This window comes from Clinocottus analis, unplaced genomic scaffold, assembly GCF_023055335.1.
Source record: "Clinocottus analis isolate CAN_PGR_092001 unplaced genomic scaffold, fCliAna1.0.p SCAF_10, whole genome shotgun sequence".
NCBI lineage: Eukaryota > Metazoa > Chordata > Actinopteri > Perciformes > Cottidae > Clinocottus > Clinocottus analis.
In genome coordinates, this window is record NW_027175821.1 from 15,075,808 (window position 1) to 15,103,313 (window position 27,506).

At 42.0% G+C, this 27,506-nt stretch overlaps 1 protein-coding gene across 4 annotated transcripts in view; it reads left to right on the forward strand.

Annotated features, from left to right (window-relative positions):
* The first annotated feature begins 7,169 nt into the window (after positions 1-7,169).
* Positions 7,170-27,506, forward strand: part of LOC137788578 (ecto-NOX disulfide-thiol exchanger 2-like) — a 152,493-nt gene continuing 132,156 nt past the window's right edge. For all 4 annotated transcript variants that reach the window (XR_011077770.1, XM_068581451.1, XM_068581474.1 and 1 more), the window contains exon 1: positions 7,170-7,309. Coding sequence is in view for 3 of the 4 variants with exons in the window: in XM_068581451.1 (XP_068437552.1) it covers positions 7,288-7,309 (22 nt within the window). In the remaining variant the exon portion in view is untranslated. The remainder of the gene's footprint in view (positions 7,310-27,506) is intronic.

The following is a 27,506-nucleotide window of genomic DNA, read 5'->3' on the forward strand; positions in this document are numbered from 1 at the left end:
GAGAGAGGTGGGGGCGGCAGTGAAGATCAAACGGGTGGTGATAAAAAGAGAGACGGATAAAGGGAGTTCCTTGAGAGTGATTAGAGCACATACCAACTGATGATTTATTTTAGCCCCATCTCGCCCAATATCAGTCATCTTTTTTTCATCAGCTCTAATCCCTCCCATCCTTCACCCCACTCCCCCTTCACCCTCACCCTTCTATGGAGGGTCTCCTTCATTCACCACCAAACAGCTGAACTGTCCCCTTGGCTCTCTCTGATGGATTCAGGCATGTGTGTGCGTGACGTCATCCACCGCCCTCCGTCTCTGTCGACTAATTGGACCACGTCCTCGCAGTGGCCTTCAGGGACTGAGACATAATTAGAGCAGAGAGACAGGAAGTGTCAAGTTCAGGGCCGCTAACCACACCCTCTTAATTGGGGAGAGTGAGAGGTAGAGGGCAGGGCAGAGGGTTGCAGGATTGGTCGGATTTGGATGCCTCGGTGGTTTCCTCCGCCGAATGTGACTGGCACTTGAATGTTGCGTGTGGGGGGAAAGTGATGGTAATCATCCTGGAGTGTGTCTAATGCATAATCACCAGAGAATGAGCATGCTCAGCCACAAGCAAAGAGATGATGTGGGTTTAAATACTCTCTCGTTCAGGAGAGTTGTATTTGTGCACATTGAAAGGATGATTCCGGTTAATTAAAACTTTGGATGACAGTTGTGGAGCTGTTTGCTCACATTGCCAGACCACCGCCAATTAAATCTGATCCAACTCGCTGTGTCCTGATGAAGCAGATTCCCTATTTATTAGATTGAGTATAAGCAGCCCTGCTATCACGTGGGTTGTAAAGCCGATAGATTATCCAGATGATCAAAGCCACTTTATTTGGCGGTAAAACCGACAGCAAGCACATTGGAAATGTCACAAATAATTATTCATCGCAAATAAAAACTGTGTGCGCTCAAAAGAAGTGCAGACTGCACAGCTAGTTATGACAGTCAAGACACGTTATAGGCCCACATTCTTCAAATCATAAATTAACAATCCTTAGACTCTGGATTTGGAAGAACTCCGGTGGATTGGCTCCCTGCACACCTTTCAAAAAAAAGTTTGTATTGATGCTGATAGTGACAGTGAAGAGATGACATAAAAGGGAGGAGGACGATGGGGATTGACATGCATCCAAAGGGTAACCGGGCAGATACGAAACAGGAACTGTGGCTCGCTGTCTGTGCCTCAACCCTCCGGCCACCTGGCCGACCCCACGTCACGCCTTTTCATCATGGCGCCGTGCGTCAGCTGTCAGTGCTCTGGCCGCTCTTCTGCTGCATGACCGCTGCCGCACCGCTCACCTGAAAGCGATGCTGCTGCTGCGGCTTGCTGTTTCCTTGAGGGGTGTGAGAAGGTCTATATGGCAATTATCAACGCTCTACATGTACACAACAATATGCTGTGTACACTTTAGGTGATCAGTTGTGTGATTGATGTTTACAATGGTCAGCCTAGGTCATAATTGCATTCTCGACCTTGTCTTAAAATAGGTGTGCTGACCTAAAGGTTTCCTTTCAAACATGACACCTCCTTTCTGTTTATGTGTTTTCCCCTATCTGACATCTTATTAGTGGAGGTGCAGATCTCAGCATTTGACTTTGAGAGCACAATGTCACAATGTCAAATTGGCTAAGTGGTATTGAACCAGAATTAAGGCCTTTACACACTGGGTGCGTAATTAAAAAACAACACAACAATATGGAATATTGCATGTGCCTTCGCGAAAGCAAAATTGCGACACATTCTCAATAAAAGGTTTGAATAGTTTCACACAGGATCATATTGACCCAGTCTCTCTGTTTAAGCTACTCGCTATTTTATTGAGTTTCCTCAAAGCAAATCTATTAGTGAAAATTGTACGTGTAATGAAGTTTGCACCATTAGTTGTATACTATAGTGTACCTTTTAAATATATCTGTTCCACACAATGTATTTGGTTAATGTCTTTGTGTGAAATGCTTAGGAAAAAGTAGCGTGTTCACCATGTAATGTTTGCGCCTCCCCCATCCCGCCCTGACCCCACCTCACCCCCCAGGTGTGTAAATGCCTCTCCCCTTTAAACAGCTGATGCATTTTTCTATAATGCCATTTAGTTTTTCCTCAGCCTCATCCTTAGCATGGTAAACACTGGCTCTGTCTGGATTGGATGCTTATCTGCACAGATGGCACATTTGGTGCCAGACATCATGACCAGCTAGCTGCACAACACAGCTGCCAAAATGCATTAGAGTGCCCACTCACTGTCATGGTCCTGTTGTGTTGTGGAACAGGATCCTTGTGGCATTTTTAATGGGAAATCGGACCCCCTTGTGACAAAAACAAATAATTTGGCCTGCCCATGTCCCTATATTGATGATGTTTTACGTTCAAGTGACCTCCAGACTCTGAATGATGCTTCGAGGCCCTTGTCGTTCCCAGGAATCCGGTGATGGAGAGAGGTTGAGAGCTGTTATTATTTGCCCTGCATGAAACCCTTGTATCAATATTCATACTGTGCGGAAACCCTCAAGAGACCGGCTGGCCTCCGTGTGGATTTAATCCAATTTACTGAATGCTGCCACGGACAAAACGCCAATCTCTCTCCTCCCCTTCTCTGAATGTAAATGACCTCAACACAAGCGTCCTGGAACATAAAACACCTCAGCCCCACTTCCTCTTTCTTGTTAACACTTCTTTCACTCCCCCCCCCCCCCCCCCCTCTCCCTCCCTCCCAGTACATTGCACCACTCAAACTGGTAAATGCCAACCTGCTCACTGGGACAATGTGGTGCTCGGCTAATGAGGTGTGGCTGGAGGATCGCCTCCACCGTCCCCCATCCAAATGATCCCTTGCTTGCTAATCACTAATGAACAGTAAGGTACGGAGAGGAGTCAGAGAACAGATGATGGGAATTGATGAGAATTAATGATGATACGGCATGAAGGGCAGACGGCACGTAGAGACAGAATAGACAGGGAGTGGGAGAGAAAAAAGGAAAGAAGCGTGCCATTGGTGGGGTAGATAACTGAAACCTTTCATGTGACTGTAAAAAGCATCCATCATGCTCCACTATTTACTTTGCAAAGCGCCGTATGGGGCACCACACATTCTCTGTTAAATACAGAAGCATTGAACATTCAACAGAAGACAGCCCTGGGTTTGTTTTCTGCTCAGAAAAGGATGTGAAGAGGATGTGAAGACCCGGCGAGAAAGAGGAACCCAACTGTGATATGATATGCTCACTCTATCTGGGAAAGAAGAACAACGATCTCCACGGCGTTCAAAGGGAATCCAAGCTCTTTAACAGTTTTACATTATATTTCCATTTTTAAATTCAGGTTAGCTTTCGTGATGAAATGGTTCTGAGAGCACAGCAGGAGGGTTTGATGAAAGAAAGAGCTGTTTATCAGTAAAGATATGGCTTCGGTATCTGTGGGTTCCCTCTTCTTAACATAGTACGTTTGCTTTAATAATCAATGTCCCAAACGCATTAAAGATTTAAAAAGGGGTTTTCATGAATCATCTGGTAATCCGTCAATTTTGCCTTCTGGTTGAAATTATCCGGGTCAAATTCATTCCTCTTTGACTCAGGGAACGGCTACTGTGTGACGACAAAGATTCTTCCTCATTTCTGAAAGGAAGTGGAAACGTTCGGGCAGGAATTACTTTGATTTATGACACCCCCACTTGTGAGCCACCTAGTTCCCTTCGCCGCGGAGGGCTGTGGCGTTGTTAATGCACAGTGCCATCTATAAAAGCCACAGAAGGTCTCCTGCGTCTGTGAGGTATCATGTCAATTCAACATTTGATTGAATTAATTCTGACGAGGCAAACCGTGGAGAGCAGTCTTGAAATTGAAGGAATGCAAACATCACCCCCCCGGGGACATGCAAATAAAAAAAGAAAGCACATCCTGGCTTTTATTCATTTCTATTGGGTGACAGAGGTAATTGAATTCAGTCTTAAAACCATTAAGATTATTTATGACTGCCTTTCTTCAGAGGAAACATGTCGGTGAAAGGAGAGCCCCGCTTGGCTGTACATCTCTGCACGACCACTAAAGGCCAAAGCAGCCAACGCAGGAAGCACATCTTGCTCACCCAGAGAGGGATTTTAAATCTCCTTTTCTTTCTTCTTTCGTATAAAAATAGAGTCTTCAAAGCACCGTACAGAAAAGACGATGCTCTGATCTGCTTAGCAGCTCGGATTCAACTATGAGTCAAGCCAGCCAAATCCCACCTGCCTCTGCTCAGTGACATCAGCGTCAAACTATCAATACCGCTGTTTACATGTGTCGCATCTTCTGCAGCGTTTACATGCCGGGGTTTAATTGAGCTCTCACGTCAAAGCACGGGGCACATTTGGCTTCATTTGCATGTTCAACAATGTCTCACTTTAACAATAATACAAGTACTGTAGGCGACCTCGCCTGTTCAGCACCGCGCCCCGTTTCGCCTCTCTTTTTTTAGTGCAGTATTTTTTAGAATATATGATGCGCCTTTTATAGATATAATTGTGTATGAAATCCTTAAAGGTAGCTCCATCTTGTATGACTACAAGAATAAAATGACATGTTTATGCATTATTAAAGATAATTATAATCCAATTCTATAATGTGTAATATAACACTCGCTGGTGCAAGGTGTTCTTGACTTTTGATACTTTAAAGAACAGTTTGACTCTCTAAAACTCTTCTGTTCTGCTTAATCTGGACTTTTTTTGAGGAAGAAAGCAAATTAAATCAGTTACCTTCATAGATTTATTGATAAAGGCCCTTACTTCTGATATGAATAATGTAATCTCCTGCAAAAGGCTCTTGATTAGCTCTTTGAAGTGATTCTGAGCCGATGCTAAAAATGTGAAACGGTCACAAAAGTTATTATGCAATGTAAAAAATACCAGTTGAGCTCAGAAGCCCGATTCTCATTTTATTTTGCTCTTTGCTTTTTTTCAAGCTACACCGTTCACAGCAGGCAGGTGATAAATGACTTGCTGTTTCCATAATAAAGTAAGTTTGAGCTCTCTTTGACTTTTAATGTATTCATACGTCAGGTATTTTTACTTTAATGCATTTCATATGCAGTGCTGCTTTGACATTAATCAGACTGGCCCTAAATATATCATTTCCATATTCAGAACGTGGCTGTGAGATTGAGAAATCAACATCAGTGCTCCGTGAGTAGCGTATGCCTCATTTATTTCTGCAATGAATGCTGAGAACACTTTGCTGGGCATGATGGATGCCCAGCATGGGCATGGACCTAATTCTTTTCCACTTTAGGATATGTCTGACGTTCTGTTTATCTCTGACCTTTTCTCATAGTTCTATGGTGAAGGGACAGTAATTCAAAATCATTTTTTCAAGAAGTCATTGGTGTCAATGGATGAATGCGGAATATCACCTTGGCACAAAACATCATTTCAGAAGAGAAAACTGCGGGTCATCCATTGGCCAAACATTTCTCTAACTTTTCACTTTGAAATGCTTTCAAACTATTTCACCCACCCTGCAGTGTTTGTAGACGGTGTGTAATTTGGCGGGGCATAACATCATCCTGTGCAACCACTTTGCTGCCTCCAGGACAATCACCCCCCACCCAAACATCCTTGCTCGGAGAATACTTGTCAAACAGAATTGCTGTTCCTTTCTTGTTGCTACTTCGGGGATGGAAGAATCCACAAAAGCCTCCTCCATGACAAAACTGACGATGCAGAGCGGCCCCGAGCAAATATACAGTATGTGGAATGGGCCGCTGAGGGCAGATGATGTTGAACTAACTTGGACGGAGATAACTCGTTTGGTTAACATGTGTTGCTCAGGTGCTCGGAAAGCTGTTTCCCAGTGTGGAAAAACGGCTCAGTGATATTAGGCAAGGAGCCAGCCGGCGTTGGTGGTGAAGCATAGGGACAGTTTGAGTGCAGGAGGAGCACTTCCACCAGACAGAAACTGACTTCTGCGGAGGAGGAGACCACCTACACAGTGCACATGTTAATCTTTCAAAGGAGAATGTTGTAGATTTTGCTCTTATTCTGCTCTGCATGCATTCCTCCTCAACTTAGGAATGGTTCAAACCAGACACCAAAATACCATGTGGACAAAAGAAGGGAACGTATATGGATGAACCTAAAAATGATGTTTTCGTGGCCCCCTGTGCATAGTCATAAAAATAGATGCTTGCATCTCCTCCAATCTTGGTCTGAACTGGGTTAAGGATTGCTAATGAGGACAGAGACAAACAACCCAGTTATCCCCCGCGGTGGTGTATTCCATAGTGTCTTTCTTCAGAGACTTGGACAATAGCACACTCTTAGGAAACAGAAAACATATTAAATGTTTCATAAAACTTAACTATAGCTCTTTCCATATTCTTTTTTTTAAATTTTATTCTACTTTTGTAGACTTTTCTTTGAGGGCTAAAGAAGAAAAAATGCATTCAATAGGGTAAAAATCCTATCTTAATATGATTTTTCACAAGATTTCTCTCTAGGAAGACTGTGCAGTGTGTCTGAAAGCTCTGGAAATAGCTTTTGAGTGGACTATGAGTTTAGACATCTTTGTGGAACAAACTACTTTTACTATTGTCACTAATTAATCCCGTATTTGCTCAAAAGCATAGAAGATGCTGTGTGAACACTAATGTGGATTTTTATGGTTATTGTCTCTCTCTCTCTCTCTCTCTCTCTCTCTCTCTCTCTCTCTCTCTCTCTCTCTCTCTCTCTCTCTCTCTCTCTCTCTCGTTGTATTCATAAAGGTCTATCAGGTGTGAAGAACTGCTCTCTGCAAGTCATTTCACCCCACGGTCCATTGAGCCCATGGTAATATTAACACCCACTACAATTTGTAACACGCGACAATAAGGTGCAACTGCCTTCAAATTAAAAGCACAATTTAATTTAAGGACGAAACAGTAAGTAAATGTCCCGGTCGGGTATACCTAGATGCCCTCTCTTTTAACTGTCGTTATTAAAAGACCCATTGTGTAATTTAAAGATTTAAAAAAAAAAATCATTTAAATGGTGGTACAATTCGTTCGGGAAAAACACGAGAACCTGAGCGTCGCCGTGGGATTTATTTTGAAAGTCTTTACCGGAAGTGATTTGAAAGCGTTCCAGCATCCTAACGGCTGCAATGAGCGCGCTGTGACGGAGCAGGCGAGAACCCGCACGAGACCTCCGTGTTTACCGCCGCAGCGCGACGGCAGAGAAACTCCCCGACTTCGGGAAATTCTTATCCGCCTGAGAGACGTCGTCCTCGGCAGAGGTTCCCATGTTCCTCCTGCAGTGCGCCGGTAGGCTGCTCTCACCAACTTCACAGCGTCGTGAAATGAACATGTATCAGAAGTGTGTCTGTATCCGATGCGGACTTTATGTGTATTTTATGGTAGAATAATCTGCTAGATATAATATATATTTCTATTGGCTCATTCATTATTCTGGATGTGGGGAATCTCCGTTTTTTTTCTTTATTAAAGCTAAACATCTTAATTTAGTGCAATTTATAATCATTCCCATCGACTAACATACTTCAACATTAATACATTGGTTTACCATGTTTGTATTAATAAACTGTGTAAGCAGTGGCCATCAATAACACTTTTGTCATTTAGTTTTAGTCAATGCATACACTTCTATTTCACTGTATATGCTTTATATACACTTTATAGAGATATACTTTATATACGTTATTACACTTTATATATACTGTATTTACTTTATATATACTATATACATTACATTTTCTTAAATGTAAAATGCTATGCTCTGTTTTTTTTTATTATTGTATTGTGTATATATTAGGTATTTTCATCCTTAATAGTTTACTTTTGTGGCTGCTACAAACAACTTTTCCCATGAGGATGAATAAAGTATCTATCTATCTATCTATCTATCTATCTATCTATCTATCTATCTATCTATCTATCTATTTATCTATCCTTGATATATTTATGTATTCATATTTAGCTTTGTCTCTTTTGAAGGCTGTGTTTAAACTGGCTCCATGATTTGTAGGCTAGAAGTTACCGTCCCTCCAAAACTTTTTTACAGGATTAGCAAACTTCGGTTGGTAATGAAATTCATCTTGCTCATTTGACTTTGTAATGTCGCTTATCCCTTTTTCACATCCCGTGAGCGACGGGTGAACTTAGTGAAGTGTAAATTAACTGTTGAAACAGTATTTGATTTGGCTTGGATCGGGATAAACAAAGTTAATCTGAGCAAACTCTCCAGCCACACATCTGATAAGTGTGCATGGCTCAGGGATCCCAAACGTTCACCTCCAATTTCACATCAACGCTTCAAAAAAAATAATGACAAAATCTTGCTAAATTGGTGTTTTGTAAACAACTATAGGTAATGATGGGCACAGAGAGAAAAATCAGTGGAGGAACTAAGCCAACAGGAAGCGCTGGGCTTTGCAGCAAATTGTAAAAAGTTGCCAAACCGTGGCATTACAAGGCGGAGTACAAAGAACCGCTGCAGCACACCTGCTCTATGGGCCCCACGGATGCGCTGTTTGTGGGATGATCCCAGTAATTGTATCTCAATTGTATACTCTAAAGTCAATTTTTTGTTTTGCCTCAGTGTACAACTTTCACAGGAATGAGCTGTATCCATTTGTCTTTCTGCATCCATGGGACAAACACTGTCAACCTCCAGAGCACATTTTAGAAACAACTGAACTCAGCCTTTATGTGTCTGCTGGATTCAAGTCATTTTGGGTTTGAAGTGGAGTACCGCTGACTTTGTGTTTTCTCTGCATTTATCCCCTAATTTCTTTGTGCTCCTCTAACTGTGGTACATTAAGACAGTTCGCCTTGGCCACTGAGCAATTGAGGGATCATAATATCCCCAAACCTCCCCCCGACAGGCTTACAGTACTCTGCTTTGTTTAAACACTTTGTTCAGCGTTTGAGCTGCCTCCAGTTTATTTAGCTTTGATTTATTTACTCCAGGTCGCTTACAGCCTAGTCTAATGATGGATAAGTGCTCATAATTTGATGATTATTTCCCCAAGCTGCTAGCCAGCCAAGTGTTGAGAATATGAGAACAAACCTATTTTGGTGAGAGACGCTCTGCACACACAGCTGTGCAGTTTAGTCGGTCATTCTGCTGACCTGTTGTAAACTCATGTTTGGACTTCAATACTGTATGTAGCATAAAAAAAGATTCATTTTGATAAGGAGCTCTACTCGGCCTGTGAAACGTTTAGTGTCTGCTCAGGCTCTCGGGGAGCTTTGTCAAATTGGGGATATCTCGCATTTGGCTTAGAGACGACACGTTTTGGGCAGAAATGATTTTTTTAGCCACTGCGGCAGGCAAGTATGAAAGAGTAACATTTCCTCCATAACGCAGACATCATTTAAGGGTAAAGAATGATGTCTGATATACTGTATTTATTGACACAAAAAGCAGGACATGCATGGTAAATTTCAGTGTTCGTAATGCACCGTGGCTTTCGAGTGGAGCCCTATGTGGGGGTGTATTGTTCACGTGCATGTGATTACACGCCTGCCTTCGTACGGATGGAAGACACGGGGGCTTCATTCCTAGTTAAACCGAAACCTACATTGTACATTTTCTTCCACTTGACATCTTAACTGCTTATTTGTCCTCTGCTCCGATTGCCAACATCTGTCTGCTATCTCTCGCTCTCTCTTTTCTCTCACAAGCTTTTGTGTATATCTAAACGAATAACGTTCTGTGGCCCAAAGCATTGCTTTTCGCTCATGCACAAGACTCCTCTAGCCATCTAAATGTGTCTTTCTGTTGTGCGGTGTCCCTCTCCGCCAAAGTGCCGGACAGCCTGACAGTTTTACCCGCCACTGTCCACACTTTACCTGCACGTGGGTGTTCATTTCAGATGTTGGTACTAGAGACTTAATGTCAGCATGTCTTTGCCTCAGCTACTTTAATTTTTGACCCTTAATTTTTTTGAGGCGTCTCTTGGAGAAAAAAAGAAGCAAAATGTTTGTGAAGTTCTAAAAAACAGTGTTTTATGTTAATGTTTCCTGAGTCCTGTAGCGATGTAACAAAGTCTTCCCCGCTCTCAAGAATGTGATGGGCGACATCCTTCACATCCATCACTATAAGTGGAGGCTGAGTGGCCTCAGGAGCAACCATGGTTGAGTTAAGGTCTATCATTCCCTGTGACAGCCATTTACCTCCACCCTGCGCCGATCCTCTCTCTGATCAATGAGTAGGACATTGTTGGATTGCCTTCAGCTGGGAGGGGCTGTCAGAGAGGTTTGAGAGGAATATACCGAGAGAGAGACAGAGAAACTACTGGATACCTAATTTGTTTTGATTTTGCTGGGGCCCCAGGATAGTGGTGCCGGTGCAGCTAGATTAAAGCACAACGAATGCAGGGTGAGATATTGTAGTGTGTGGGAAGATTTGTCAGCGTCGGAAAAAAAAATTCCCTCTTTTAAATGAGGAAACGTAAGCTCAGTTTTGCTAACAATTCAGCAGTAAGTGTGCGTCGAGTAAAAAATAGCTGTGGGGAAAAGCGGTAGCATAATGAAATGTGAAAATATGAGTTGGAGATAAAGGAAGCTCCCCGTCTGTGAGAACCTCTGGCAATATCACTGTTTGGGAATGGAGCATCCAGGAGGGTCCGCTGCTGAAAGGCAGAGATGCTCAGCTCTAGTAGACTGGTTTTGGATCATTCAGCAGTGCCTTCAAGGCTCAGGAAGACACGACGTCTACTGGCTGATTCAACTCCTCCGCTGGGTTTCTTTAGCTTTGACTTGCCCTTGATATCTTCCTGTGGTCCAGTCCATGAAGAGTTGTGCCAAAGGGTGAAGCTAAATAAATGATGCTCTCAAACCGTGTGGAGACAATGCGGTCTAAAGCGATGCGTTTCTCCAAGAAGACACAGATACGCAACGCCTCAAAGAAATCTGGTGCTTGCCACTTTTTGAATGGCGAATAGATCCTTTTACAGTTTGTAAACGGTGAAGACGGCATGCTCTCTGCGAGGGCATTGACCGCAAACAATCACGGATGAAACCGAAACAGATTGACTTTCCTGATCCGAGTGGGTAGAATATTGGGCTGTCAACGTTAAGTTAAAGAAAACAGATCTGAAAATGTGTATACAAACCACCTCCTTAACCTTTGTACTTGCTTTAAAAAAAAAAAAAACATCACATGTTTCATATTGTGATATTTACTGGAAATAACATCCAACACAGACAGCAGCAAGTTGGAAACCTTTCAGCTCCCTATCCATCTCCTTCCAAACAGCTGCCACTTGAGGTATGTTTTTGTGAAATGAGGAAGTATCGTATCTTCTTCTCTTTAACGTCACTGATCAGCCATTCCTTGTACGTTGTGGCGCTTAAAAAAGCAAGCGTCAGGAATAAGAAAGGGCGTCTGACAAAAGCTCACCTCAAGACCATTTGCATTTATTTTTTTTCCAGCCATAGTAGAATACATTACGAAATGTATTCTCCTTGATTTAGTGGTCGGATGTCTGCATTTGGCTGACAAACCAAATACTGGAGATAAACACTAGTGAGAAATCTGAGCATACAAGATGTTTATACTATTTATGATCATGAACGGGACGTCAAATGCCATGACATGGACTCAGAGTTTGGAGTTTATTGACTTTTAAAATAGAGCGCCACCGAACAAAAGCATTTGAATCAGTCCAGTGGGATTCAACATGTTTAAACGCGTGCCACCAAAGCCACCGCCGGTGTTTTGGTTGAACGAGTGACCGTATTGAGAGGTGACTCAGCCGAATGCGCCCGTGGCTTCTGGTAGTGACGGCCGTCGTTGTTGACAGGGACAAACTTATAGGTGATCTCGCGAAAAGACTTCAATCAATTCAAAATAGGGAAGTGAAAATGAAACGGCCGTCACACAATTTGACGCTGCTGTCTGGAGCCGGCTCAGTCATCTGGATGACTGGGGCAAACGCTGGGCCGACGCTCACAACATCTGCACGCTCTCTTTCTGATATCGCAGCTCCCTGGTGAAAGACAATGAGAAAATTCCAGCTTTTATTGAGTCCTCGCACCTCACCCCGACACTGTGCCGATCTCCGCCCTGATTCTCAGCACAATACTCTGAGATCACCTGAATGTCTGGTGAATGGTCAGCTCAGCGCCGGTAAGGCTATTGCTTTTCTGCTCATTTCTATTACTTTAAGTCTATTTTAAGTAACTCACTTGAACTTTCTTTCTTTGTGTCTGGCTCTCCATAAAGTAGATCTCGGCTCTTCTCTTATTGGCTTTCCCCCTCAAGGCAGAGGGTAATTATTTAAAGCAGAATCTGAGGAATTTCTCAAAAGACTTGTGAAGAAAGCAGAGGCTTCACATTTGGTTCTCGAGGATACCTTTTCATAATGTATTTTATACATGTGAAGGCAGGAGTGAAAAAAGCAATTTGAACCCTTTTTGCATCTAATTAAAGACAGGCATCTCTATTGAGCAGGGAGCTTAAGTGAATCACTAAACGGTTCTTCTTATCTTGTTAAGTCTTGCAGAGAGGCATCAATAGAGACCTTATTCCTGTGACATTGTCCTCATTCAAATGTGCCTTCCTGCAGAAACAGGAGAAATAAAGCATGTTTATTTTGGATGAGGCAGTAAGGCATGTTCGTGGCTTGTTTGGCACTAAAATTAGCTTGTAATTTTCACTCTGCCTCTCTTGTATTTTAGCACCTCATGCACGTTTGATCTACTATTGTTACACCCACAAAAGCAATTATTTGGAATTTATTCATTTTTTGACTTGCACGGAGGTGCAAGACATGTCCTTGTTGCAGCGAAAGAGACTCTTTTACATCCAAATTTGTCGCATAATGGTGCTTTTCCACAATTGCTACCACTGCAGTGGACAGCTGTGCTATTGACCTCTGTCATTGTGCATTCACACTGCTGGCAACTTTGTTGATGGGTTGCTCTTTCCTGACTGTCTCATGTTGCTACAAAGTCCTTTAGGTCATGTAGTTTCTTCTGGTTTCGCTTTGCCCTCCGCGGCTCATCGTGGTAGGGATCTATAACGGTAGTAACGGCGATAATTAGATCGGAAATGAACTGAAATAATCAACAATTGATGGGGCAAGTTGGCAACCGTTCCTTAGTCATTGTTGTTAACACCTATACTTTTGCAGCTGAGAGATAACGAGCTATCAGCAAGCTTTGAAGAGCTGTCATCAACTTGGTATAATAAAAAGTCACCACAGAGAGGAAGGATAAACATCTGATGATCGTTAGGTGAAAAAAGGTTAGCCGTGGATACGTTTTATGGCGTACCACTCAGAGGTCGGACACGTGAGCTCTGCCCAGCCACATGAAGGCAAGGTAACTGTCCCCATTGCCAAGTCTCAATATTTAGCTAATCATAGTGAATGAATAGAGCTTATTTACTTTGCATGTAAATTGTTGAGCAGGTAGGAGCCTTTTTTTCTTTCTTGCCTGTCGTCTGAAGCCTTTTTAAAGACGGGATAAAAAAGAATAACACTTTAAGACTTCACCAATTGTCATGCTCTCCCGGTGGAAATTAGATGCAAATATGGAGACACTAAAGTAAATAGAGGTAATGTATTACGCCGCAGCAATTGCTGTTGTGAAATGTGATTTGACAGTCCTTTGGAGCATCAATTGATTGTATAATATTTTTTATTTGGACAAACTGGGGATTCCTCAGCTCCTCAGAAATTGGAAACATTCCCTTCTGTAGACCGGTAAGTTATTCATCCATTGACTCAATAAATAAAGGTAAATAATGAAAGCAATAGTAGAAAGCGAAACGTTCACATGAATAGCTCTGAGGGGCCATACAATATAACAATAGTTGTTGCTTTCCCAGTTCATTCTATCTATATGATTAGAGAAAACTCTACATGAGTTGAATTTTAAATGTTTGAATTCATTAGTGCCGTGTTATGTTTTACGTGTATGTTCACATTACATTAAGTATTGAACAGTAAAATACAACCACTCTCCATTACATTGTAAAGCAAGTGCCAACCACCTTGTTACACATCCAAATAAAGCCTACCTTTCTGCACTTAGCCATTTGTAACTGTGTCTTTAATAGGTGATTCAGCTCTGTCGTCATTCTCATGCTGTATGGACCGCGTCGTACGTAAAATACAGCGATCAACCATCTAAACTCTAAAGCCTCAGAAATGACCATGAAAGTAGATCATCACCCTTGTGACCGTCAAGCATTTGGTGTGTATTTGTCACCAGGCACTTTTCAGTTCTTCTTAAACCATAATCACAAAGCCAGTATAGAAATCGTGACTTAAAAACTTGAAACTATAGACTAAGAAATTAATTGAAAATGGCAATTCAATCTGTGGCAACATTAGCAACATTTGAGCTGTGATTTGCAAAATGTTTCAACATTTAAACTCACACTATTCTTGCAACACTGGTTGGATACAAAATGATCTGCAGTTCATGAATAACAATCATCTATGAAAGGTGCCAACAGTCCCTTGATAATCAAGTCTCGCTTAATTTTTCAGTGAATGAGTGTTTTGATTTTATTTCCCTCTGATGTCTTCGTTTGAATATCTTGTCCGTCTGTCAGATTGTTCTTGTCGGCCGACCTCGTCTTCCTGATGAGGCACATTCTCACCAGTAACACAATCAGTTCATTGGAAGCGCAGTGTGAAGGATTGTGTGGTTGAACATTGTGAGTGTCAGCAGAATCTGCACAAACTTGGCAGCCTGGAGGTGTTTTTGGATCAGCTCCGGTGCTCTCTGGGGCTCCAACACCTGATTGATGGAGCTGTTTGTTTCTAATCGCTTCAGAGATAAAGTACCATGCAAGAACTGTAGGGATTGGAGTTAAGGACTCTGGAGCAGCAGGTGCAGGAGCCCCACTAGAGTTTGGGCAATACCTTTACATTGTCTCACTGCTTCCCTGCTCATCCTGTTTCTCCCTGTGGTTTGCTTTTATTAGGTAATGGCTGTTGTTTTAGCCTGCCACTAATGTTCAGATGTCTGTGTTTGCCCTAAACTCCATTGGGGACCGTCTGATTGTTCAGCTTTGTTATGTTTTGGAGGTTCCCGGACCTGAACAATCAGTAATATGGGGGTCTTATCTACTTCAACAGATAAGTCCATTTTTAGTGAAGCTGGTATCAGTTCAATTGCAGAGTTTGTCTGGTGAATCAACGTGTGGAAGGCCGTCCAGAAATGTAGTGTGCATGCAAACTAACAACGTAGAAGGGGCCTGATTCAAAATGGCGAGAGAAGATTGAGTAGAAATGGCTAATTTACCATACAGGTTTGGTAAAAAAGTGGAAATAAGAAGATGTGCCAGGAGTAGATGGAGGAAGCTGGATGAGTCTGTTCACCAGCAAGCAACTCTGTGATTACGCCACGGCCGATTTTTCATTTCTGTTCTCACATATCATCTTGAAAAAGAAGCCGTCCCTCTGCTACATCAATATCAAGATTCACCTCAGCCTCTCTCTGCGTGGTAGGAAGAACACACTGATGGATGGAAAGAAACATCGGGCCTCCTGTTGACTGCTGTTTTTGAAAAAAAAATTGGAAAACCTGAACCTGAATGCAGAACATTTCTCCCTCCTCTTGGTTTTTCCGCCTTTTTAAATAGAGAGGGTGCGAGGGACACTGTTCTGGTCTCAGCGCAGCAGACTGTAAGGATTATTACTGTGACTATCGCCTTCATTTCACAGCGGCCTATTTCAAGGGACAAAGTGATGCTGAAATTTTGCTGCGTTTCTGGCATTTTTCTCTTTCCAGCAAACGTCCGGCTAAAGAATTGGGAACGGCACAACGGCTATGATGGATTACTTTCAGGATGAAGTACACTACGTCAGAGTCCGCTGCTGTGCAGTAGATGGATTCTGCTATGGGGCGACTGTGGCTGAGTGGTGAGGAGCGTCTGCGGTTCGATCCCTGGCTCCGCATGCTCATGTCAACGTGTCCTTGGGCAAGACAAAAAGAAAATTGCTCCTCTAGCTGTGCCAATACACGGTGTGTGAATGTTAGTTAGTCCTGATGGACAGGTGACCCCTGCCATCAGTGTGTGACTGGGTGGATGATGTCATGTAGTGTTAAAGCACTTTAAATGGTCGGAAGACGGGAAAAGCGCCGTCCAGGTGAACTTACCATGTACAGCTGCATTACTGTCTACGTGGGACTAAATATGCACGAGCAGCTACTTTAAACTGGACATTTGCAAATTAGTCAGATTTCCTAGTAAAGCCTGACCAATACTGGATTTTTGGGCTTGACATGACATCGATAATTGAGCGATTTAAAACTGATATCAATATTTGGCACAATGTTTGATCTCCTTTTAATTTATGAAACACATTGGGCTGGATTAATCAAATGCAGTAAAGACATTTTATTGGCCTAAACTAATGGATATTCCATGCAGAATTTAATATAATCAAAATATTGAATACCTATTAATATATCATACAAATATTATTTACTACTAAGAGTAAAAAAACACATTGCATAAAATTCAAGAGGAGTAGACTGACTGTCGTTTCTATCACATGCTTTTTCCTGAAGACCTTTTCCCCAGGCGGACAATGGAGCAACACTGAGGCTGTGGTTCAATGGGCTCGCTCTGGTAAAAGGAGCTTCCACTGAGATTGTTCTTCTGAAAAGCAGCCATGTCTCCAACATAATAGACATAGGATGCCTTGAGGTGCACTGATGGCAGCTCGGGGATGAACAGGGACATGAACACTTGCATGACAAAGAAATAGCTTGCACATTGAAAAACAAACCATCACGCCGAGGGAGAGGATTCAAAACTTCTGAACCAAACACATTATCAAAAGTGTGGCTAAAGCCCTCATGGTGCAGGGTGATTCTGGTCCTTCGGGGCAGTCTGGCATTGAAAAAATAATCCCTATACGCTTCATTGAGCGAGAGTGGATTTTTATGTTCCTGCTGGAATCGCCATGGAAGGGTTGTTTGTGCAATCAGAGCTACTCCAGATTGATTCATTTTTAAATTACTAAAAAATGGAGGAACCTCATGGCGGCTTGGTAATTTTCCATCTACCGGAGGGGGCTTTTCTGGGAATTAAATATTGGAATTTTGCCCCGTTTGCTGTAAACATTTTCACTCTGACAGAGCCTTACTATGAAGAGCCTTTCGTAAACACAGAAGAAGCTCTATCTGATGTCATGTCGTCATATGGTGTGGCCATGAAGGATTCACTGTGTGAGCTCAAAAGAAGCCCTGTACCTGGGTGTTTACCGCACGGAGCCGGGCCAGAGCCGGACTCCTGCTGTTTGGATAACTTTGTGTATTTCTGTGCGTTCAGCACATCTCACTGACCAAAATTAGTTCGGTTGCTTTTTTAAGTCTTTTCGTGGAATGGATTGTGGTCAGCATTTACAAGGGAGTGATACATCACTGCTTGAGCACTTCAAGAGGAAAAGCATCTGGCACCCATTTAAGTTGTTTGCTCTGTCTACTTCTGACCAGTGAAATACACTTTTCAGTCAGCAGTGTCCAGTGTACATCAGTATCTCACGCGTTCTCTTTCACTGCAAAACGTCTCCTGTTAATGACGATTTTCGCTTTCGGTTCTTTCTTCCCCGCTCTAATTTGCTTGCTCTCTTTGTGAATCATCACAGGATGAGGCGTTGTTTTTCAGTTGTTGTATTTGCTACCTTGTATATCTTTGTGTATGATCATTATTTGCCAAACAGAAGATAAAAACTATAATTTCTAAGAGCAGTTTGGTAAAACATATTGCAGTTGTTCATCTGCAAGTTTGTAATAATCAGACAGGGTTTCACTTCAGAAATTGGTCACTGCTGATGATGCAGCATCTTTTAAAGTTACTTTCATTCCTTGCAGACTCAGTGGAACAAAACACCTGCCAATTATTTTCTGCCAGGACCATTTGGAGTATCTCTGTTGTCAGAACTACACAAATTGAATGGTCAAACATTTAATTATAACTTCAAATGTGTTTCTCTGAGATACCTTTTTCTAAAACATCTACCAAGTAGGATGATAACATAAAGATGGAAGCGACACATATCCAGTGAAAGGCATCAACTCCTCTGGTTCCTGTCAGGCCTCATTTATTTACCTCTCATGCTTATGTGAGTCCTCGCAGTCTTCTTGCCATGTAAATTCTCATCTACATTCACATCCCTCCTCTGCCTGTGGCTATGCATCCAAACACTTTCCCGGAGGGTTTGCTGTCTGCGTTTCACTGCACCCCTCATTGATTTGGCCTCATCTGTGAGCTGAGGAGACCTCTGCCTGGGTCAGCCCAATCTGAATCCCTCTTTAGGCTGCAAGCTGTAGGTCTCAAACAGTTCAGATGCTCCCTCTGATTATTTTCCGAGCCTCAGGAAATAAAAAAAAACACTGTGATAAAATAAAATTACTCCTTCACTGTATGTGGAGAAACTGTCAATATCTTCCTCAGTGTACTTGGCCTTTTGGCGAGACCTTCACAAGCTCAGCAGGAAGTGAGACGGAAAAAAACATCAAAGCTCTGACGTCATCTGTTACTAAGAAGTGAACTATCATAAAATCACAACACGCCATCCCTTGTATTGTACAGGCTACTAATCAGATGAAACATAATGCACTGCAATGGAGCTAAACATGATCTATTTCACGTTTTCCAGCGGCAGAGCTAACGCACAAAGACACACACTTACAGAATAATCCTGTTTTATTCTGTTTATAATGTATAGCCCAAAATCACAAATAAAAGATTTGCCTCGGAAGGCTTTGCAATCTGTACACATAACATCCCTTAACCAGGACCTGTTCTCTTCCTCCTTTTGTCCTTCCTCTCCTCTCTCTTACATTTACATCCTTTTTCCTCTCTTTTTTCATCTCACCTCATTGGGCATTTGACATGAAACTGGTCTGACCATGGCCTCCTGCAGGTAGTCGATCATTACGGGATCTCAGTCCTCATCGGTGGATTCCTGCATCATTTCACCAGTCCTTTTGATGGATGTGCTTTCCGACCCTCAATGTCTTTTAATGTGACAGTGTCTACTAAGTGACAGTAACACTAGAGTACAGTTGGCTTCTTAATTTTCACTATGACTGTGGAAGTCTCTCCAAGCAGACCTCGCTCCCTAAGGAGCATCACAGCTGCAGTGGACAGCTTCCACTGTGCGGCAGCTCCGGTGGAGATAATCTCCCTGTCAGCAGCCTGTCTCTTTCCCAGATGTCAACTGATGCCAACTGTTGTGTACCTTCAGTTCGCACTCCCACAGTGCTGTCAGCAAACGCTTACCTCATTTTCTAAGACACTGATTTCTAGCATTTTATCACATGCCAAACTCCAATGCATACATTTGTGGTCTCAGTGTGAGGGCCATGAATGCAGCAGGCTGTATTAATGTGTTTAATGACTATCTGATGTGAAATGAAGTTGAAGAGAATTGTCCATAGATGAGAAGATGTGCGCCCCCACACCTTTTGTACCTACGCCGTTCTTGGAAACAGTGGTGGGCTAAACATCAGCTTGATAACATACTTACAAAGACAACGTTAATTAGAAACGAACACACAGTTAGCTTTGAAAGTTAGCATGGAAAGTCAGGTGATTATAGTTAATTGTATGGGGGACATGAGTGTGTGCACCAAATTTCATGACAATCCTTCCAATAGTTGTCAGGACATTTCCCTCAAAACCACCAATGTCATAGAAAAGAAAGGGATCCAATGTCAGTATGCTGAACCGCCTGGGAACCAGGAGTGTGCCAATCCATTAAGTAGATGTTGAGATATTTCAGAGGATAACTGACAACATAACATAACATTCACCTGCTGGTAAAAGTCACAAGATCACCAAAGTCAGTGGGCTTCATAGCGGTGCATCCAACTGAGGCTGAGATATTTCTGACTGGTATGACTGACAAACCTTTTCAGGCTCTGTGAGTTCTGTAAATGTGAACCAAACAAGTTCGATGTGTTCAATATGTGCCACACAACACTATTCCAGTTGGCACAAGGGAAAGGCCATTGATAAAGAAAGAGAAAGCCTCCATATTTTCTGTGGGTTTTTTTGTATCAAAATGACACGTTTGTTCTCATGAACCGTAGATGTTTTTGATGGAGTAATGATCTATACCTTAAAGGGCATGCCGTAAAGATATTTTAGTCATCTGTCCCGGATGCCGTTAAAGCTGAATCTGTGTTGACAGATTCCATCAGCAGCCGACTGACATCATGCCACCGAACACACCCACTACAGAGAGGAAGCTAATTGGATTCACAAATCAGCTGACAGCTCCAGGTTTATAGCGGCACCGGGCTTTATGGGTAATATTTCAGGGGCTTTTGGGCAGTTTGTCAAAGATAGTTTGTAGGTTGAGAGGAAGTGGTAAAGGAGAGAGTAGCAGGGAAGTATCGGCATTTATTTCTTATCTTTTGTGGCTCCTTTTCCGAGCAAAACCCGCTGGTGAACAATAAGTCACTGTGATAGCACACAACCGCAAAGACCTAAGCCCTGCATTGTATACGGCAATGATAAATGCTTTTGAAGGCAATTAAACCTTCGACTCATTGTCTGAAATAAAGATTACTTGTCGACCAGGCTAAGGAGTAATTTAATGGTTAATGGAGTAATTTGTTTCGATCAACTTACAAATATCAAAAGTAATTTGCCTCTCTTCTTCTTGTACTGCAACAACAAGCTTTGGTGACTGAAAAGGACAGAGCTGGGAGGATGAAAGACATCAAGAGGAAGGTCATCTAGAGATTTTGTACTTCATAAAATCGGAGGCCACCTGAACTGAATGAAGAGGTCAGAGCATATGGCCTGCCACAGTATGAGATGACCCCTTTCTCAGCCCCGGTCTGTCTGTTGTGCTCTTTTTATTATGGCGTAGTGATCCGACTGTTCATTCTGCCAGAGAAATACTGTTATTGCATCTCCTGGTTCACGGGAGAAGAACATGTGAAAAGTAGCGGAAGAGTCCGCCTGCATCTTCTCAGATATTCGCCCTCATCCTCTGTCTCGCTCTGCTGCTGATACCAGGTCCAACGAGAGCCACCAAGCCAGTTGTGGATGAGCATTCATTGTATTCTGCATGTACAGAGGGCAATGCCAGCCCCTCTGTACATGCTAATGAAATAAAAAATTACATTATATTTCATGTTAGATGCCTTACGCACACATTCAGTATTCAATAGGACCACAAGTCTGCCGTCCTTCTTTCTCGGGGCCCCATTGAGATTCCTTATGCCGGTTGAAATTTGTTCCACAAAGTTGGCTTGAGCAGGTTCTGCACTTCGGACCGAAGAAAAGGGTCAAGAGCCGCACACAGTAGCTCAACTAGCTTCCTTTTGAATCCCACTGAATTTTGCAAACATCTAAATAAGGCATAACATTACAGTGCTGCTGTTGTTGAAGACAACCCCAGTTTGCCAGGGTGTCGGTCTAACCTTTGCCTCAAGAGCATCTGAAGAGACTTCAGGTGTTCGATTCAATAAAAAGGCAGTTGTTATTTCTTTGCTGTTTTTTTTGTTCTCAATATCTGTATGCCTGAATGTAGTGAGGCCTTGAGGGCACTGCTTTGCTTACTTGGTCAACTTTCTGCTGTGTTTTCCCCTTTTCAATTTCTGCTTGTCCTTGCAGTGAAGATTGGTTTGTGACAGTTCCAAGATAAATTGCTTATGCCCCGTGGAACATATTTTATTTTGCTATGTCCAGTATATCATGCCAATAAATCAACAGTATGTGTAACCTCCCCGGCGGTTGCCAGCACAGCTTGGGGTGTGCCAGATTTGGTCAACAACTGAATGATAAATTCCCTTTCTGAAGGCCACAGGAATATGTGGGTGTTGCCGGGCTGATTTATTAAAGACAAAACAGATTGTGAGTGGAGGAGTTCCCTTACTGATGGGGTCGAGAATGATATCTGCCAGTGCCGCTGGCAGATATAGAGGGGGTGATGTCACTGTAGGTGTGCACGGGATCGCCTGATTGGATGAACTGTTGAAGCCGAAGCAAATACAGCGGCGTACAAACGGCAACCAGATCGCTCCCCCCAAAGGGAGTTGCACTCCAAGCAAAAGCATTTTGCCATCATAAACAGAGTCAAACAATCTCTTCATCCATAATAATCTCCACATACTTCTCTTTATCAGTTTTATAACAGCATTGAGCGCATGCCTAAATCCTATTTCCCAGTGATGTCTATTTATGCATCCTCGCCAACAGTAATTCAGTTCTTAATAATAAAATCAGAGGAAAGGATTCATATAATTAATTGGATATAAACTTTATCTATAGCACCGACATAATTGGATGATTTGGATGCTCTGCTGTGTCCCCGACACATTTCTGCTCCGTCAATAAAATATTTAAAGATGCAGATTGTTTCAGTTCAGCTTGATCATGTAACGCTGTCCTTTGCGTTCACATCAAAGCACTCATTAGTGGAGCTCTACTTTTATCTCTGCACTGCATCTGCTCCATGGGAATATCTTTAAGGCACCCACATATACAAAGTACAGCAAATCAATTTGTACTCATAGTTCTATACAGGCGGTTGCGAGTACAGTCGACACACTACAAAATGGGCCGGCGCAATGCACGGCAGCACCAACGTGGAAATGTTCTACTTCACGATATTAAAAACGCACGTTCTGCAAAGCTAGATGAATTGGCTTGAATAAACATTTTTTTAGTACGTTTTCACAACATGGTTGATGATAATGTGGAAACAAAGAGCCCCCTACTGTGTGAGAGAACGGGGGAGAACATGAACGATCAAGTCTAATTGTCGGTGAGACAAGATGGAGCCCAGCTCGCTAATTCACACGCATTTTCACTCAACTTAATATCGCAGTTTTTGATTGAGGCCTAGCATCTGCTACTCCCTATGGCACATCGATATTCACACAACTTACATTCAATAAGCTCAGTGTACACACACACACATCCACACACACACACAGTCCTGCAGATGACCTTCATCCTGCCATATGCTCGTGTGTACACTGTAATGGCTGCACTGGAAAGCGTACTGCTGAGATTGTGACCGCGTCACATCAATCACCGACAGTTGGAATGAATGCGTCTTGTGGTTTTAAATAATTTAAACGTACTCGTCCCCTGAGCGCATGTCTCTCCATCTTTTAGCCTTCTGAATGCAATGAGGAGGAAAAGGAAAGAAAGAGTTAGTGGAGGGAGAGTAGAGGATGGAGCGAACTTGGTGGTGTGCTCCGCCGTATGGTCACGCACTGACTTGTAAACTCCCACCATGCAATCTGGCCAACTGTTGGCAGTCAGAGAGCTCTTGGTTGTCCTTGCGTTTCCTGTGGATGGATAGTTTGAAAGTTTGGGAAAGATGCGTATCCACTATTTTGTCCAGAGTTAGATGAGACGACTGGGCAGGCAGACGGACACCAAAGGTGCTTCCCAAAATGTGAAACAACATCTTTAAAGTCAGTTGCATGGGGTGATATCATTTTGTTCATATTGTTTGACTTTAATGATAAAGATGTATACTTTTTTTATATTAAATGATTCAGCAGATGATGGCCAGGAACCTAGAAAAAGGGATTTGTGAGGCAGAACTCACAATTACATTACAACTACACTTTATGCTTAAGCCACCACATCTGAACTCTTGCTGCAACGTTCATATATCAGCTCCTTGCCATAGAGCATCACCAGACTTTAACCTCACTTTTTATAGCTTTAACTTTTTATAGCAAAAGACATTGAGAGTATAAATCTGATCTGTATCTAAACTTTGCATGAAAAAATTAAACCAGAAAGTAACCGCCTTCCAAAGGGGGAAACTATATAATAACCAGTACACAATAAGAGGCGCTGCCTCCAGAGTCGTGGTGGTTAGAGACCAGCAGAACCACAGTGATTTATTACCTCACTGATGTAAAAAAAAAAAAAGTTCACCGTGTTTCCAGGTCATTTGCCCACTTTGGCTGTAAAAGAGGGCTTCTAACAAATAGCACATTGCTTACATTGATCGCAGGTATCAATAATGAAGGATTTAAACCGTAGCTTATTAAATGTGCTGAAATTATTTCATAGAATTTTTGACAGTGATTCATGCAATACACTGTGTTGCAGCCATATTACTTTCCTCGCTGCCCTGAGGAAAGATGAGATGACTTTGAAGATCTTTTCACAGCCTCAATGTGATGACACACCATCATATCAATAGAAAGATTGACTACTGTGCCTTAACGCTGCGGCAGTGTGCCTTTAAGGCGGCAGTAACCCTTTTCATTTACACTTGTGTGCACTATCTAGAGATTTCTTTCTGCGGGCCTATTTAGCATGGTGGCATACTTATTCTTCACTTTTTTTTTTAGGGTTTTGTTCATAACCATCAACAATACGGCTTTGCTTTGAAAGGAACATGCATGTGAGTCATTTCTGAAGACCACACAGTTTTGCCATCACAGAAGAATTTATAGCTTTATTATTTAGACAAATTTGAGTTTGTGGCAATAATGCTTTGACGTAATTAAACTGCGTACACGTCAGTTACTGAAGTGAATGTTTAACACAGGTGCATCACCTAGATGTTTTTCTCCCACACACGGCCAAACACACAGCCAGTAGTTCATACAAGATTACAGTACTTTGAATACAACCGAGTGGCACTTCTTTCCCAGCAATGCAATAGAAAAAGACACAATTGCCAGTTTTTAGATGACACATTTGCAGGGTGGCATCGAAGTCGATGGAACAGCTGCCTTCTTCAAGACTGTACTCTGACCTCCATGGTGTATTCACATTGTGTACTCTGACCTCCATGATGTACTCACATTGTGTACTATGACCTCCATGATGTACTCACATTGTGTACTCTGACCTCCATGGTGTATTCACATTGTGTTCTATGACCTTCATGGTGTACTCACATTGTGTACTCTGACCTCCATGGTGTATTCACATTGTGTACTATGACCTCCATGATGTACTCACATTGTGTTCTATGACCTTCATAGTGTATTCACATTATGTACCCTGACCTTCAAGGTGTACTCACATTGTGTACTCTGACCTCCATAGTGTACTCACATTGTGTACTCTGACCTTCATAGTGTACTCACATTGTGTACTATGACCTTCATAGTGTACTCACATTGCGTACTCTGACCTTCATAGTGTACTCACATTGCGTACTTTGACCTTCATAGTGTATTCACATTGTGTACTCTGACCTTCATGGTGTACTCACATTGTGTTTTTTTCAGTCTGTGGTGTGCATAAAGTTCAAATGTGATGGACTTTGGATCAAGCTTTTGATCAAGCTTTTGTGGGCTGTTTAATCACTATAACGAATGTTACATGTCCATCACTGTTCACAGTAGTGTTGTTATTTGCAACAGTCCCGCGCTCCACAGCGGGTTCTCCCACCTCCAGATCTGTTCAGACCATAAACTGCTTATACCAAGTGGACGTATCATCACGACATCACCTTTTGGTTTGTGGACAGTCGTTTCAAAAGCCTCGAGTTCGGAGATTTTGCTGTTGCCATCTGGTATAACGCCGTCGCCATGTTTTTATTTTTTTTGCAGTCAATCAACGTAAATTACGATATTCTAAATGCAGAAGAGTTACGTACAGACAGCGGACATTGCTCTGGTAGCATCAGAGACCTGTCAATCACAGTAAGCCCGCCCTGACTTTAAACTAGTGATTTTATTAAATTGACCATTTTACTGAGGGAGTAATAAAGCAAAAAGTTGTACGCAAACTTATTTTTTGCATTCAGCTTTTCTAGGGCAAATTAAAAAAATGTCTTAAACTTTTTTGTCAAAATGAGTTCTCAAAACCTAAAACATTTGTCGTTTGGTTGTAATAATTGCAATTTTTTTTTAATTAATTGGTACATTTTAGACACATCTAAACAACAATAACAATTATAATAAAATGCATAAATACATTTGGGTCATGTTCCAGCTTAATGGGGAATGCATATTTAATTTTGAAAAAACAGTCGATTATGGCACACATTTGTTTTTTTCTCTGTTCTTTTCTCTCTTTATGAACTGATAATTAATGGTGGTGAGGCAGGGGAGCCTGCAAGCCATTAATAGAATAGATTCAGCTTGTTTACCCAACTTACTCCTTGTCCTGTACTTCCTAATGAGGATGTGGGCAAGGGCAAGCCACCACCGTAGTTATCAGACATTTGGGGCTGTGGCATCCGTCACAATCTCCTTGTAGACAATCCCAAAGCTCTAGAGTGGAGTAATGATCATGGTGTAAATATGATGGCATGCAGGAAGCATCTCTGTGGGCCAAAGCTGTCGTGCAATGACAGACATTTTCCCCATTAGGATTAGCTTTGGTACGGTACTATAATTACATTTTCGTCATTGTTTTGTTACAATTAAACAGAACATACAATTCATACACTTTTAAGTCCTGTTAATTTAGAAATATTTGTATTGTTTTTGAGAAGTACACAAAGATTTCACAGTGTTTGCTGTCCAAGTAAAACAACAGGAAGGCAATAGTTTATTTATACTTGTTAATTGACAAGTGATAAGTTTGTTTCCAGGCTGCCATCGACTCTTCCAGTCGGACATATATATATATATATATATATATATATATATATATATATATATATATATATATATATATATATATATATACATACAGTGTTTGAGCCACTTTATGCACATTAAATGTGAATTACAGCTGTATCGAGCATAATTAGTGGGTTCTAACCTGGATGTTATGGAGGTGGACTTTCTGTCTGAATCTGTAACCGACTGGAAAATGATGTGGAGAAGGAATCGCACCTGTGGTCACCGCTCAGGTGGCCTCAAGGAAAGTGATTTTTGCCCGTGGTACTCCGTGTCATGTGGAGTTGCTCATTGGGTATAGTAGAGAGTAATTGCTCTGGGTTTCTAGACCCTATTATTACACCGTATAGCTATAACTGTACTAACCACAGCTTTTGTGCTATCCTTCAAGCAGTACCATGTTCATCTTCGCTCAGGGCTTGATTTTCTTCTCATGATACTTCTATTCACATACTTCCAAATACAGCTCTCTGTTAAGCCTTCAATGCATTTCCAAAGAATGATGGCTTTTAAAGGTCAATGAATTCATTTAAATTTGAAATTTTATAAACATTACTACGCCGGTATGATCAGTTCACAAGGCAGTATTTTGGCAAACCACCTAATCGAAACACTGGTCTCCTATGGCTGATTAAAAGAATGCATTATTTTGTTGGTTCAATTGACTGTTATTAAAATATGCTTCTGCTTCTACTGATGTCCTGTGTTTTATGGACATAAAAATGTGATGAACTTCAGGCAAAAACAATCTCCTCCCTTTTTTTTCTTCTGTGAAAAAAACAAAAACGGAATATATTCTCATTGAAAGTCAAATAACCAAAAATTCAAAGTAATTGGCTCCCTGGGTCGCTGCAGCAGGATATGCTGGGCTGTGCTAAGTCAGGTGGCGTTCAGATCTTAAGCTGTCTGGCACAAATATAGAGTCACTTTATCCGAGCTTTGTTGT